The sequence below is a fragment of the Lagenorhynchus albirostris genome, chromosome 7, assembly GCF_949774975.1.
Source record: "Lagenorhynchus albirostris chromosome 7, mLagAlb1.1, whole genome shotgun sequence".
NCBI lineage: Eukaryota > Metazoa > Chordata > Mammalia > Artiodactyla > Delphinidae > Lagenorhynchus > Lagenorhynchus albirostris.
Window position 1 is genome coordinate 45,082,479 of NC_083101.1, and position 15,771 is coordinate 45,098,249.

General features: G+C 36.3%; 1 protein-coding gene across 2 annotated transcripts in view; it reads left to right on the forward strand.

Annotated features, from left to right (window-relative positions):
* TRPM6 (transient receptor potential cation channel subfamily M member 6) overlaps positions 1 to 15,771 on the forward strand; it is a 138,840-nt gene that overhangs the window by 58,332 nt on the left and 64,737 nt on the right. For both annotated transcript variants that reach the window (XM_060154969.1, XM_060154970.1), the window contains exons 12-17: positions 2,675 to 2,809; positions 3,887 to 3,940; positions 5,772 to 5,912; positions 8,208 to 8,309; positions 10,106 to 10,386; positions 11,746 to 11,974. In XM_060154969.1, the coding sequence (XP_060010952.1) occupies positions 2,675 to 2,809; positions 3,887 to 3,940; positions 5,772 to 5,912; positions 8,208 to 8,309; positions 10,106 to 10,386; positions 11,746 to 11,974 (942 nt within the window). The remainder of the gene's footprint in view (positions 1 to 2,674; positions 2,810 to 3,886; positions 3,941 to 5,771; positions 5,913 to 8,207; positions 8,310 to 10,105; positions 10,387 to 11,745; positions 11,975 to 15,771) is intronic.

Below are 15,771 nucleotides of genomic sequence, written 5' to 3' on the forward strand. Positions count from 1 at the left end.
GCATTACAGTGTAATGCATGCTCACAATAGGAATGAGTGAAAACAGAGAAAAGCAGGAAGAAGAAATATTACTCATAGTGCTAATGCTAATCACTGTTAACATTTCATTTTAAAACAATTACAGTTGTGACCAGACCATAGGTCTATTAGTTTGGGGTTGAACTAATTTGTGCACATTGTTTAAAACATCAAATGGTACTAAAAAGCTACCAAAAAGACAGTAGTTCCCTGCCCTGCTTATCACTAGAGCCAAGCACTTTTGACATTTTTGGACTGTTCTGACGTTTATAAATCTCCATATTTCTAAATAATAAGTCATATTGCTGTTTTCTGATTAATTTTAGAGAGCTCTTAACATTTCTGTCTGTGCCCTCCCTGCTGCAATCTGGACTGGTTGCCTGCTATTCCTGGTGCTGAGCTGTCATCCTTCATCATCTTAGAGATTTCCTCCTTTGTTAGAACGCCTGTTTTCTGTATCCCCTGTTTTCCTCTTTCTTGGTTTACTCCTTTATTTGATGATGTGTATCTTGCAGTAACTTCCTGAGGAAGGGAGTATGGGAGATAAAAATTTTGAGGCTTTATATGTTTGGATATATTTTAATTCAAGGTGGAACTAATTTTCCTAGAGAATTTTGAATGCTTAGCTTCCAGCACCCAGCAGTACTGTTGAGAAGTAAAAAATCGTTCTCTTTTCTGATCCTTTGTTTATGACCATTTCTTTCTTCTCTGGGAGTTTAAAAAAATCTTCTCTTGTTCCAGTGTTCTGAGATTTCACAATGATGTGTGTCGTTATGAGTCTTTATATCCATTACACTGGGCACTTGCTTTCAACTTGGCAATCATGTATTTCCTTGCTGGGGAGTTTCCTCCCCTGCTTTCTCTGCTCTCATTCAGGAATTCTATCATTTAAATGTTAGACCTGTGGACTGCTCCTCTAATCTTATCTTTCCCTCTTATCTTCTGTATCTTTTCTTTGGTAGATTTCCTCAAGTTTAATTTTTCACACCTTGTATGTAGCTTTTTGTTTCTGGTAGCATATTATTAATTCCTGAGAGCAAATTTGTTGTCTTTTTATTTTTTAAATTTTTATTTATTTTCTTTTTGTGGACATATGTTTTTATTTCTCTACAAGTGAATTGCTGGGTCATAGGGAAGGTGTACATGTGCTTTTTTTGTTTTTAATAAATCTTTATTGGAGTATAATTGCTTCTCAATACTGTGTTAGTTTCTGTTGCACAACAAAGCGAACCAGCCATAGGCATATACATGCCCCCATATCCCCTCCCTCTTGAGCCTCCCTCCCACCCTCCCTATCCCACCCCTCTAGGTTATTGCAGAGCTCCGAGCCTATCTCCCTGTGCTACGCTGCTGCTTCCCACCAGCCAACTATTTTACATTCGGTAGTGTATATATGTCGATGCTACTCTCACTTCGCCCCAGCTTCGCCCTCCCACCCCGTGTCCTCAAGTCCATTTTCTATGTCTACCTCTTTATTCCTGCTCTGCAACTAGGTTCATCAGTACCATCGTTTGTTTTTAAATTCCATATATATGCGTTAGCATAAGGTATTTGTTTTTCTCTTTCTGACTTACTTCACTCTGTATGACAGACCCTAGGTCTTAGCATCCTGAATATAATATCTTCTTTTGTTTTTCTGAAGCTACTAATGATAGTTCCTTTGAAGTTTTCTTCTTCCTGTATTGTCTGATTCCTCCTGGTTGACGTTTTTTGGTCTGTTTGTCCTGGACTCTTTGTTTAAATGTGGAGGAAAGAAAGCTCATTAGAAATTCTGAGGCTGTAGATTTGGGCTCCACAGTAGGGTGATCTGGCTGCCCCCATTTGTTGGGGAACCTGAAGTGTTAGCATATTCATATATTTTCTCTTGTATTCATCACAATATCAGAAAGAAATCCTCCAATCTCCTGCTTACAAGGTAAAGCCTTGTTCCTATTGTTACGGAAATCAATAGGGGAAGATGAGTGGGAAGGTCCCAGTGTTAGCAATTTATGCTGCCAGAATTCTGTGGCATAGATTTTGTTTGGTTCTTGACTTTTTTTCCAATTTCTAGGGACTTCCATTTTTTGGCTTTCTGGGAACTGCTAAGTCAATTACCATTTGACCATCTGCTTTTCAACTTCTAAAACGTTTCATTCTTGACCTCCTTGTTCTTGTGGATTCATTTCTTTAAAATAAAACACAAAAAGACAAAAAACCCCTTTACTATAATTTTAGTGGGGTTTTAGGTAGGAGTAAAAGTAGATGAGTGTGTTTGATTTGCCATTATACCCAGAAGTCGGATATAGTTTAAATGGGAACATGCCAAGTTACCAAAAAACAAAAAAGAAAAAGGAAAAGAAGCAGAAGGAAAAGAAGGAAGGGAAAAAAACCTTGGATTTTTATTAGAATTGCATTAAATTCAAACATTAATTTGGGAAGCACTGAGATCTTTACCACAGTCAATTTTCTCATCCAAGAACACATTTATTCAAGAGGTCTTTTATGCCTTCAGTTTACCTTTTGTTATTTCTTCACTTAGGTCCTGAACATTTCTTAGTAAGAATGTATTTTATGATTATTTTGTCTGTATAGTTTTGAGTTCAAATACATGTAATTCTTTAGTTATTTCTCCTTTCTTAATTTCTCTATGTCTCTTATTTATTTCTGCCCTCTGAAGCCTGGCTCGCTAGAACAAGCAATGTTAGATGCTTTGGTGATGGATCGAGTGGATTTCGTGAAGCTCTTAATAGAATATGGCATGAACCTCCATCGCTTTCTTACCATCTCCCGACTGGAAGAGCTCTATAATACAGTGAGTACTGGAACATTTCATTAGTCACCTCCTTAAGATTTATTTATTAATTAGCTTAACACTTAGCTTAAACTATATCTTGAATGTTCAAGTCTCCTTCAATGTTCATGTACAAAGATAGCTTATAGAGAGACAGACTTTTCAAGCAAAGAAGAAACTTTCTTACCAAATCCATTGTATCCTATAGTCATTTCTGTGTTTCCCATTTTAATTAATTATACAGAACAGAAGCATAAACTAATTTAAGAAAATAGGATAGTAAGACCATAATTAAAGCCAAAGATGTGAACAAGAACAAATTGCTTTTATTGAGTAATGAGAAGCATTTCAACCTAAGGACACTTAAAATTTTGTTCCTGCAATTTTCCTACGTAAACCTTTTATTGAAATGAGACTGGCTTACTCCTTTGTAAAGACACCAGTTGCTTAAGCCAAGCACCCTTCTTGAGATGTCCTTCCTTGCCTTTGAATCTTACCCTTTCTTTAAAGCCCTGTTCAAGTCCTATCTTCTTGATTATTCCAATTCACATATTATAGTGCCCCTATAATACAGATTATTTGCCACTCTTTTGAACATACCTATCTTCATATTGTTGGTTATTTTTAGTGTAAGTCCCACTCTCTTATATTAGATTGTAAAAATTCTATGAAGAAAGTAATTTTATTCTTCATTGAATCCCTCAGTAGCTTGAATGAACGTAGTAAGTGTTCAATAAATATTTGTTGGTAGAATATAATTGTGTGATGAAATTTGTAATTGTGTGATTTATATATAATAAAGGATAGTTACACATTAGTTAAAATTTATTTCTGCCTCTTGCCACACAAAGTTAATTAAGGCCTTACTTCCTAGATACATACATCTTGCATTGAAAAATATTTTAATCTAATCACATCTTCTCTTGGGAAATACCTTCCTTAGAATTAATTTGGCTTAAGCTTCATTACTAAAGATGTTGAAGAAAGTTTTCAGTATTCTGGATAATTTATGAATTCTGAAATGAAGGTTTTTTATTTCTCCCTAGCACATGGTAATTAAAAGGTAATTAAAATTCTTCCTTTTGTTCTTCATTACAGAAACAAGGACCAACCAATATGCTCTTGCATCATCTTGTCCGAGATGTAAAACAGGTAACCTAATTATGAAGGTGTACAAATTTCTTCTGGTATTGTCTTAGCTTTTTGGTGAAGTGTTACCAGATTTTGCTTTGTAAAATGTAGACTTGGATTTTCTAGCGAATCACCTACCTTCTTTACCTGTGACTCTGAACAATTTCATAACCAAACCACACTCATATTTTTTCTTGTAATTTGTGTTTTAAAAGATTTGACCCACCAAGTAAGTGGCATTAGCTAATAATTATTTTCTCTTATAAAACGTGAATTGGAGACATAGAAACTTCCAAGCAGAATTTCAGCTTAACATGATACAACAATATTGCCAATGATGATAATAATACCTGCTGAAAATAGAGAAACTTCCTGGTTCTGTTATCTTTATTGAAGGACTGGTATGTGATTGCCTTGTTTCTGTTCTTGTTTTGTCTGTTAGTGATAACTCTGGGGCTCTCACTTCCTTGGTGAGTCTAAGCATTGTTCTAGGGAACCAGGATGGATCCCACTGGTCTATACCTTTGCTAATATTTTGCTCATGGTATTCTCATTGAACTTTGAGTTAAGTCAGACTTAAAATCATCTCTGATCCCCCATTAATTACCAGAACTTTCCAGCTTTAACAGACTTTTTTTTTGCCTTAATTCTGAAGTCTAGTATCTTGATGGAGAGAGTGTGGGCTTTCTGATTATGTTGACTTGGTGGGAGTAAAAGGTGGAGGAAGACATTTAGTTGGCAGATTAGCAGTAAGCAAAAGTGTCCATGGCGATGTAAATTTACTTTGCATTGATTTATGTTGGGTCAAAATGATGTTCCTTAGATTATCTCCTTAAACTCTGATTCTGTCATGGTAAACTGAAGAAAAGGGAGAGAAATAGTTAGATATGTGTTTAACTAGCAGCAAAATGAGAGCATGATTTGTGTTCCTTGGAAAAAGTGAATTATGAATGTGAAAGAGAGAAATTAAATTATTTGCATTTATTTATATCTGTAACCGTATTTGTTGTTCAAAGCTTTGGGAACATTGTTCACAATCTGTTCATTTCAAAGATCTTGTTCAGCACTCTGTGCCTTTAAAAGTGTGCTATGAATGACAGTTCAGAAGTAACACTTATGAAGAGGCACTGTGGTGGCCTTTAAGGGGTCAGAGCAGTTTTCATTTGGCCCAAGGCCCATGTGCTTGGAAACCTGCTACTCAGGCCCCTAGCAGCCATGACGCTGGTCTTGGCACAGCCTCGTGTTTTGAAATCTCATTTTGCTCTGCCGCTTCATGTTCCTTATTTCTATTTGTTCTGCTTCCTTTCCTATTCTTGTTTTGTGTATGATTTGGTCAACACAGTGCAAAGTGTTACAGCCATTTCAATAGAGAAGCTTAAGATTTAACTTAGTGTTACTTTTGGACCCTCCAGCATATCCTCCAGTGATTATACTTTTGTTGTAGTGGTTCTGTCATTTCCAGCTAAAAACAATCTTTTGTACTCTCTTTAAATGTATTTTATTCTAAAGTGTGTATATGCATGAGAGAGAAAAAGAGAGGACATGAGCTCTTAAAAGCAGACATTCCATGTCTATGAAACTAAAAACATCTTAAGGCTAAGTATTTTTTCCCATTTGAACAACCAGGTTGTATCAGTAGCTGCCATATTAAGTGATCAGTTGTTTTTGTTCTTGTTTTAGTTATTAGTGATAACTCAGGGGCTCTTCCTTCATTTGTGAGTCTTAAGCATTGTTCTAGGGCTGAAGAGTGTGAGTCTCCCTCTTTGCAGTTTATTTGGTTATGTTCTAGTGACGTGGCAAAAGGGATAGAAAAAGAGAACTGACAGTTACGTGTTACATGTTTTTGTTTCAGCATGCCGTTCTCTCAGGCTACAGAATAACGCTGATTGACATTGGACTGGTGATAGAATACCTTATTGGTAGAGCATATCGCAGCAGCTATACCAGAAAAAATTTCAGAGCCCTCTACAGCAACCTCTACAGAAAACATAAGGTAGCATAATTGAAAAGTATCCTAGTAAAATTAAGGATTCCTAGGAGTTATACTTTTAGAAAAATGGCTCGGGAAGTTTAGATGGGAAGAGCTTCCAAAATGGACATGCTGTTTATCGACATTTATTGAATGCCTGCTGCATGTAAATTACTGTGCTAAGTGCTGGCATGCTGGCCTGGGATGGACATAAAGATCAGGAGTTTAGAAACTTTTAAAGGAAACAGATTTATGAATAACTAGCTACAATACAAAACAGGATATAATATGTGCCGTATTGACACAGAAGTATGTGGTGAGAAGTATTAGAGGGAGAGATGACCGGTTCTTTCCTCATCTTTCTTTATCTTTTGAAAATACAGAAGTGGAAAGCTTAATAGGATTATATCTATAACTCATAATAGTACATAGCCTGGAGATGACAAACTTGGAACAAGTCTCTAGGGGTTATATTGGAAGATGCATGCAGAATGTACCATGTGAAAATACATATTATACGTATTTTATTTTCTATCATATTTTTGAAAGTCTAGGAATGTAAAATTAGAGTTGCTGGTTAGTTGATTAGCAGAGAAAACATTGCTTGTTTCTTAAAATTGCCAGTACAGATCAGTAAACTGAAGAGCCTAGTTCTTATTAGGGGATAACGAAAGTGTTAGAAAAGGTAGTTTGGGGCATTTTTGGCTGAGAGAAGAGCGGGAACAGTTAAGGGCACAGTGCTGTGAACACCAGGGTATGGTTTTGCAGTGACAAGGAGGCCTTTGTCACTGGACAAGTGCCAGAAGGTTGTGAGGGATGACACTGGAAAGATACTTTGGGATAAGATCACATGAAGAGTCTAGAATATCAAGCTACTTTTGACCTTTATTTTTAAAGAATGATGTGAAGTGAAAACCCAGCTTGGCTTTAAGGGATGAGAAAACAAAACAGAAAGAAACCCAACTCTCAAAGAGAAAATGTTCTTTATTGGCATTTCACAGGCATAGGGATACACTTGAGGTATCAATGCCTTCAAGTAAACAAAATATGCCTTGCTCTGAGGTTACCAGTGGCAGGTATAGGACTGACTGTGACCTTGGTGCAGCCCAGTGGGGAGCATGCTAGGCAGGTTCCTCTAATGCCCTTTCTGGAAATGGGTAGGAAATTGCCCATTTCTCTAATTATTTTCTAGTGAAGGAGTACAGAGTTTATTGTGTTTCCTAGTAAATTAGATCGTAGCAGTTAACGAATACATGGTTTGGAGTCGGAGAGATCTGGGACTGAATCTTAGTTTTGTTCATTAGTAGCTGTGTAATCTTGAGTGAGAAACTTAACCTCTCTGTGTGTCAGTTTCCTTATCTTTAAAATGGGAATAATAATATAATACCCCTTTCATAAATTTATCAAAAGGATTAAATAAAATAATATCTAGAATAGCCAGGAAAACCCATATTCCTGGTACATAGAGGGTATAGAGTAACTTAATACTAATAGTCATTATGATTATTCCTAGTGATACTATTAATTCTATATCACAGTAATAATAATGATAATAATTTGAGTAGTTTCTTTAAAAAGTTGGACCCCGTTACTTCTACATCTAATTTATATCTGTAAAACACAAACTAAAAATAAATAAATAAAATAAAGTACAAATAAAATAAATAAATATTAATAAATAAGTAAAATAAAGTTCAAAGTTCCTGATACGGTTTGTGTTGGGAATTTTGTGTCAGTCCCTTTAAGAATGCTCTCGTTTGTTTTTGTTTTTCATTGATGAAAGCTTCATGCTGACAAGCAATTAATTATGTTGTTATTGGGCCTAGCCACTGGAATTCCAGTAGTGATATAACACCTGGAGAAATTCTGTAACTTTCTAACTGAAGCTTAACCTTGGAGCTGTTTGTGAATGGGAACTTTTTCTTATCAGAACTGTGAATCTTTATTGCCTATTCTGAACTTGTTTCAGGTATAGAACATCGATTGATTCTAATGGAATTTCCACATAGAAAAGGAATGCAGATATATGATAGGGAGCAAAAGAACATGTTCTCTAAGATGTTAGGAAATAAGAATGTGCTTAGTAAGAAGGGGATCATGAGAGGCTCTTGTTGGAGGAGTAATTAACTACTAATCTTGGATGAGAGACAGAACCATTGGATATTTGATAGGACACAATATTATATTTGTTTTTATTGTTGTCTAGAAATAAAATGTTAATTGTTACCACTATAATCATCTTTTTCCCTTTTTGTTTTATTTTAAAAATAAAATAACATATTCCAGCAAGTGACCGCTTTTGCTCAAAGCCTTCCTCAGCCCCCTCTTCACCGAAGATGCCGCTCAGGAAATAGAAATGAATCTGCAGAAAGCACACTGCACTACCAGTTCATTAGAACTGCCCAACCTTACAAAGTCAAGGTACCAGTTACTTATTTTAGATTTGAAAAGAAAATTGTCCTTAAAGACTGAGATCTTTTCTTCATTTAAAGTTTGAGAATGGGGAATACAAATAGAGGGATCATTTACAAGCACTATAAACAGATGGTGCAAGTCAAAAGCATAATACAGGTGTTCTCTAACAATGATGAGCAAACGCCCAGGACAAGCAACTAAATGATTTGCCGGGGCTGGCACCTCAGGCTGCCTTCCTTGTTCCTACCTCTACCATGTCCAGATGTTGACTCAGGAAGGCAGTCCATGGGATGGTACTAAAAAATAGAATTACTAGCCCAACAGTGCACCCTCCTCCTCCTTTCCCCAAGGCTAATTGGAGGTGACTGTTTCCTTCTCCTTTCTGTTCTCTGACACTGCCCTCTTGCATCTTCTTTTTTCCCTTTTGAAGCTTTCTGAAATATAATTTTGACCTAATGTTACAGTATGACAATGATAATGTATTTATGACTGTGTGTGTGCATGTGAGTGTGTGTGAGCAGTATTATGCCCCCCTCCCTTTACTACCTCAATCCCACTTTCCTCTGGGGGTGAATGCTTTTGTTAAGAGTTTCCATATAAATGGTTCCTATGTTGGCTGAAAGAGGTTTGCTTTTTATAGCTCTTAGAATGAAAAGATATTTCATAAAATTACCGTTGGTCATAAAACATGAACATAAATTCCCTTCATTTATAGAAATAGAGGAAGCTTGTTACTATTTTTGCTGTGATCTCCTTTAATTAAAAAGAATAAGCTGAGACAAAGTGAGAGAGTGGCATGGACTCATATATACTACCAAATGTAAAACAGATAGCTAGTGGGAAGCAGCCGCATAGCACAGGGAGATCAGCTCGATGCTTTGTGACCACCTAGAGGGGTGGGATAGGGAGGGTGGGAGGGAGACACAAGACGGAGGAGATATGGGGATGTATGTATTATATGTATAGCTGGTTCACTTTGTTATAAAGCAGAAACTAACACACCATTGTAAAGCAATTATACTCCAATAAAGATGTTAAAAAAAAAAAAGAATGATTATTGAATCTTGTTATTTGCCAGGCATTAGTTTGGGCACTTGGTTGAATTTGAGATGCAGGTGTGTTGGAGAAGATATAATTATGACTGAGAAATGGTCCCACCCTCCCTCCCAAAGTAATAACCACAGCGCAGTACGATGAGCATCGAGAGAGAGATACATACAAAGTGATATAGAAGACTATGGGGGTTAGAGAATGGTTTTTGAGATGATCTATAAAAGGTGGTTTTACCAGGTAGAGAATAGTATTTCATTATTACCTATTACCATCACTAGGGGAATATAGTCAGAATAAAGGAAAGCAAAATTAAAATCAATCTATTTGTATGAATGTTGGCAACACTAGTTGCCATTTTTCTAAGAGGAAGATAATGAATCTATTTGTAAGGTAAGGTTAGAGTTCTTTTTTTTAATAGTTATCGTTTATCTCATATGTTATTTCAGCCCATTTCCTTGAGAAATTGAAAATTGTTGTATAATTAGTGGCTCTATTCCAAAGGTATAGTGTTTTAAGTTGTGTTAAGTGAACTTAAGGTATCTCAGCCTAGGGACCCTGGAATTATTAAAGCAACAAGAAATGGATTAAAAAAGGCCAAAATTTTGGTTTCTGATTTATAAAGTTCTATTATTATTTCCATCTCTTTTCGGTGATTTAAAAATATTTTTAAGATACCCGATGTGTTTTGTCAGGTAGAACATCACGCATTTGAGTATTTGGACACCCATTCCTATTTTGTATTCTAACAGGAAAAGTCTGTAGCCCTTCATAAATCAAGGAAGAAGTCAAAAGAAGAACAAAATATATCAGATGACCCTGACTCTACTGGCTTTATTTATCCTTATAATGACCTGCTGGTTTGGGCTGTGCTAATGAAAAGGCAGAAGATGGCCATGTTCTTCTGGCAGCACGGAGAGGAGGCCACAGTCAAGGCAGTAATTGCTTGTATACTGTACCGAGCAATGGCCCGGGAAGCCAAGGAGAGCAACATGGTTGATGATGCCTCAGAAGAGCTGAAAAATTACTCAAAGTAGGAGTTCTCCCTTTACCTGATATTAACATCGACAGTTCTTTGAATGGTTAGACACGTTTATCTCCCTCAGCTTAGAACTTGTAAGATGAGTGGACTTGTAAGATGTGAACTTGTATGAAGTGAGCTTGTAAGATGAGTGTGGTTCATGGACTCTCCCATAAATAAGGGTCTTGAGGTATTTTAAGGACTAAAAGGAAGAGAGGTGGCCTTCAAGTCAGGAGACTTGGGTTCTAGACCTATTCCAGCTCTTTACTAATTGTCAAATCACTTGACCAGATTTCGGGACTTTAGTTTCTTAACTATAAAATGTTCAATGAATGATTTTGGAAGTCCCTCCTAACTCTCAAACTCTTTGATACTAAGTTATATTAAAATTTGTTCTTTAAGTGCTGCTCAGGCAGGAAAACAAATAAATATATTATGTATTAAATTACCAGAGAGTGATAGTAGAAGATAGAAAAGTTAGAAATGTTTTGATTTTTTGATTTACTAAAGCATTGTAGTAGTAGGGAAAGAAAGAAAGCTACAGTTAATAGAAACTAATTTATCATTTTGATTTAAAAAATTCCAGAGAATGACAGTGTCTACTTTTTAGAGAAAACAACCTCCAAGAAGATCACCTGGGGGTGTCTCCAGGTCTAGTTTCTTACTTAAGTCATCTGTGTATTTTGTAAAATCTTTAAATTTATTTATTTATATATTTATTGGCTGTGTTGGGTGTTTGTTGCTGCGCGCGAGCTTTCTCTAGTTGCCAGTGAGCGGGGGCTACTCTTCGTTGTGGTGTGTGGGCTCTAGGTGCACAGGCTTCAGTAGTTGTCATGCAGGCTCAGTAGTTGTGGTGCATGGGCTTAGTTGCTCTGCGGCACGTGGGATCTTCCTGATCCAGGGTTCAAACCTGTTTGAGCCTGCATTGGCAGGCAGATTCTTAACCGATGCGCCACCAGGAGAGTCCCTAAAATCTTTAAAAAAAAAAAAAAAAAGGAGTGGCGAGGGGAGTTTCTACAGTTTTTCCTTAAATGCTAGTTCAGTTTTTGAACAATCTTTTCTGTCAAAAAATTCTTTATTAGGTACTATCAGGGAGCCCCACATCAAGCCATACACAGCTTGCTTTGTGGTGTGGATTCTCTTCTCCCCATGGATAGCTCAGGCACTCCTGGTGGAAACCCTCTAGTTCTGTTCTTTTAAGAAAGGCAGAACAGTCCATTTCCTGAGCGGCAATCCCTTTTAAACAGCTTCTGCATTTTACTGTTCCCTCTTTTGTCTTGGTCTTTTCTGAGTCTCATATCTAATCTTTTTTAATGTTTCTGGGGCTCTCACCTGCATTTATTTTTGCCACTCACCACTGTGTCATTGCAGACAGTTTGGCCGGCTTGCCCTAGATGTGTTGGAGAAGGCATTCAAACAGAATGAAAGAATGGCCATGAAACTGTTGACCTATGAACTCAAGAACTGGAGCAATTCTACCTGTTTAAAACTGGCTGTTTCTGGAGGGTTGAGGCCCTTTGTTTCACATACTTGTACCCAAATGCTACTGACAGATATGTGGATGGGGCGTCTGAAAATGAGGAAAAACTCTTGGTTAAAGGTATATTTACTTGCTTTATAGAGTTTAACGTTAGTTTAGTCTATACTGTTGAGGTCTATACTCTTGAGTTCATTTTTCCCTTGCTCCAGAAGATTACCTTCAGGAAAACCAGTTAATGTCTTTGATTCTCACAGATGAGCTGAGATCTTCACAGTGGAACCTCTGACAATTACTTTATCTCCCACTACCACAGTTTCTTTTAAAACATGGGCACGATTGTGCCAGCTCCGTCCATCACAAAGGCATACTCATGAGAGGCTGGTTAGAAGAAGTTAAAAGAATGTACAAACATAAACAAGATTTCGTTATTAGTAAACACCATTGCCTCTGATAATTATAACAGAAGTAAATGAGACTTCTTAGTGAAAATTTTCTCAGCTTAAAAATACTAACTCATGATAAACTAAATAAAATTAGCAATTTCTGTTGTTGTGTTCATCTAATGTGATGTTTCAGGAAATAAATGGCTATTTTATAAAGCTGCCCTCAAACACATTTGTTCACATCACTAACTATCTCCAAATTTTTCTATTCCATTATGGTTTAGCCTCATCTTTCATCTTGAATTGTCAAGAGTAATTTAGTTAATTATTAAAGGCATTTAATTTTTGACATCAAACCTAAGCCTAAAAAGCTCTAGGTTATGGTCATGCTTAAGAAGTATATAGCTTATGAAACAGAAAAAATGGGGATGAAGCATGATCATTAAGAGCTACACAAGGTTATAATTTATATTTTAATTTTATTCTCCTTAGAGCTCTTAAAGGTATGATGTGTCCCAAATAGAATGACTGTTTTTAAAAACATTTTTTTGGTCGGCAAACTATAGAAAACACAAATAAAATATATGACATAAAATATATAAAAGAGCTTGTACATTTTAATTCCACTAATGATATTGTGGTAACGAGGAATGTCAACCAGAAATTATTTCACATAGATTCCTCTTTAACAAAATATTGGAGAAACAACAATTGTTTCTAGAAGTTCTCCTTTGATCTGTTTCGATTTCAGCCTTGGAAATGATGAAGCAGAGATGTAAATGGGTCCACCTCTAGCTGCACAAGTGCTGGCAATAACTCTTTTTAAATGTTCAGAGAGTGAGATGGGGGTATAGATAGCTGGGATTTTGAGAAATAATTTTCTCCATGGCTCTGTCCTGTACATACTTTAGTTGAATAGAAATCCTTGTTACTGAGAACTTAATAACTTTGTGCTCCTCGTATACTTTATTTTTATATCATCCGTGCCTGGATCCTAATTCCTCAGTGCTTGGCTTGTGAGTTTTGGGAACACTTTTGCAAATGTAAAATGTTCTGGTCAGACTAATTCCATGTGGATGCAGACTGGAGGAAGACCTTGTAGAGTTTTATGTGGAAGGGAAAACTCATTTAAGTGCTTCTGTAGAATAGACTCAGACCTATTCGTTGGAAATGGAATATTGATTTTATTGAATACTGTTTCACAAGCCAATTGTTCTGCAACGGTCAAGGGCAAAAGAATGTGGAGCCTTTTCAGGAAGTGGGTTAGGAATTAATTAGTGTAATATTGTCATTGTGCCTGCTAACTATGGTGTTTCCAGACCTGGAAGATTGCATGTATTTTGGGTTCTACATCCGAAAAGAAAACAAGCACACCAACAAACCAATCCTATCAGACTGGGAAAAGTCCAGAGAACCTTCACAGGAAATCAAGCTTTAAAACAAAACAACAAATAGACATTTCTCCAAAGAAGATATACAGATTGCCAACAAACACATGAAAGAATGCTCAACATCATTAATCATTAGAGAAATGCAAATCAAAACTGCAATGAGATATCATCTCACACTGGTCAGAATGGCCATCATCAAAAAATCTAGAAACAATAAATGCTGGAGAGGGTGTGGAGAAAAGGTAACACTCTTGCACTGCTGGTGGGAATGTAAATTGATACAGCCAGTATGGAGAACAGTATGGAGGTTCCTTAAAAAACTACAAATAGAACTACCATACGACCCAGCAATCCCACTACTGGGCATATACCCTGAGAAAACCATAATTCAAAAAGAGTCATGTACCAAAATGTTCATTGCAGCTCTATTTACAATAGCCCGGAGATGGAAACAACCTAAGTGCCCATCATCAGATGAATGGATAAAGAAGATGTGGCACATATATACAATGGAATATTACTCAGCCATAAAAAGAAACTAAATTGAGTTATTTGTAGTGAGGTGGATGGACCTAGAGTCTGTCATACAGAGTGAAGTTAAGTCAGAAAGAGAAAAACAAATACTGTGTGCTAACACATATATATGGACTCTAAGAAAAAAAAAAACGGTCATGAAGAACCTAGGGGTAAGACGGGAATAAAGACACAGACCTACTAGAGAATGGACTTGAGGATATGGGGAGGGGGAAGGGTAAGCTGTGACAAAGTGAGAGAGTGGCATGGACATGTATACACTACCAAATGTAAAATAGATAGCTAGTGGGAAGCAGCCGCATAGCACAGGGAGATCAGCTCTGTGCTTTGTGACCACCTAGAGGTGTGGGATAGGGAGGTTGGGAGGGAGGGAGACGCAAGAGGGAAGAGATATGGGAACATACCTATATGTATAACTGATTCACTTTGTTATAAAGCAGAAACTAACACACCATTGTAAAGCAATTATACTCCAATAAAGGTGTTATAAAAAAACAAAAAAAAAACAACAAAAGGTCATTTCAGCATTAAAAAAAATGAAGTCGACAAGGACATGACTTTAGTTTCTTTAATCATGAGTGGTATATAGTCTGGGTTAATCTTACCTTTATTCCCTGAATCCCAGAATACTAGGCCTAATTTTAGCTCGAAAGAGATAATGTTCACGAAGATGATTGTCACAATATTTAGTAAATCTTCTAAACTCTTTACCCTGAAAGGCCAATACAGGTTGAAGATAAAAATTCTTTTGAATAGACTATAAAGAAATTCATGAATGTTAGCAATAGAATGAAAAAATCGTGGATGTCTAGATTTCTATCTTTGTTGGGTTTTACTGGCAGAGAAAATATATGTGTGATGGGAGATGCATCTAACAGAAGGTGACTTGGTATGTTTTTATATTGTCGATTTTATAATATGAATAGATTTTCATGTGTTTTATATGATAGTAACTACTTAGTGGCTTTAAAGAATTATTCAAGCAATATGCTCATTGAAAAAGAAGACTTCTCACTGCCGTGCCTCTGGGTATTATAACATATAACAGTGTGGTGTATGCATTTTAAACTTTCAAATGCATATATGTATATGCATCGTATTTTTTAATTTTTTAAAATGGGATTACATGGTGCATATTATTTTATAACTTGCTGTTTTTAGACTTAACAATATAACTTTCATTATATTCATTATATTCAATTGCTTTTGTCTTTTCAATGATTGCATAGTACAGTTGTCTCTCAATATCCACAAGGGATTGGTTCCAGGACCCCTCAGGATACCAAAATCCGTGGATGCTCAAATCCCTTATATAAAACGGTGTAGTGTTTACATATAACTTTTGCGTCTAGATTACTTATACTATCTAATACAATATAAATGCTATGTAAATAGATGCCAATGTATGGGAAATTCAAGTTTGCTCTTTGGAACTGTCTGGAATTTTTTTTTTTTTTTTAATCCACACTTGGTTGCGTCTGTGGATGCGAAACCCACGGATATGAAGGGCTGACTGTATTCCACTGTTAGGTTGTCCCACATCAGCTCTCCCTCTATAGATGGACATTCAGGTTGACACTAATTTTTTGCTATTACAAATAGCCATGCA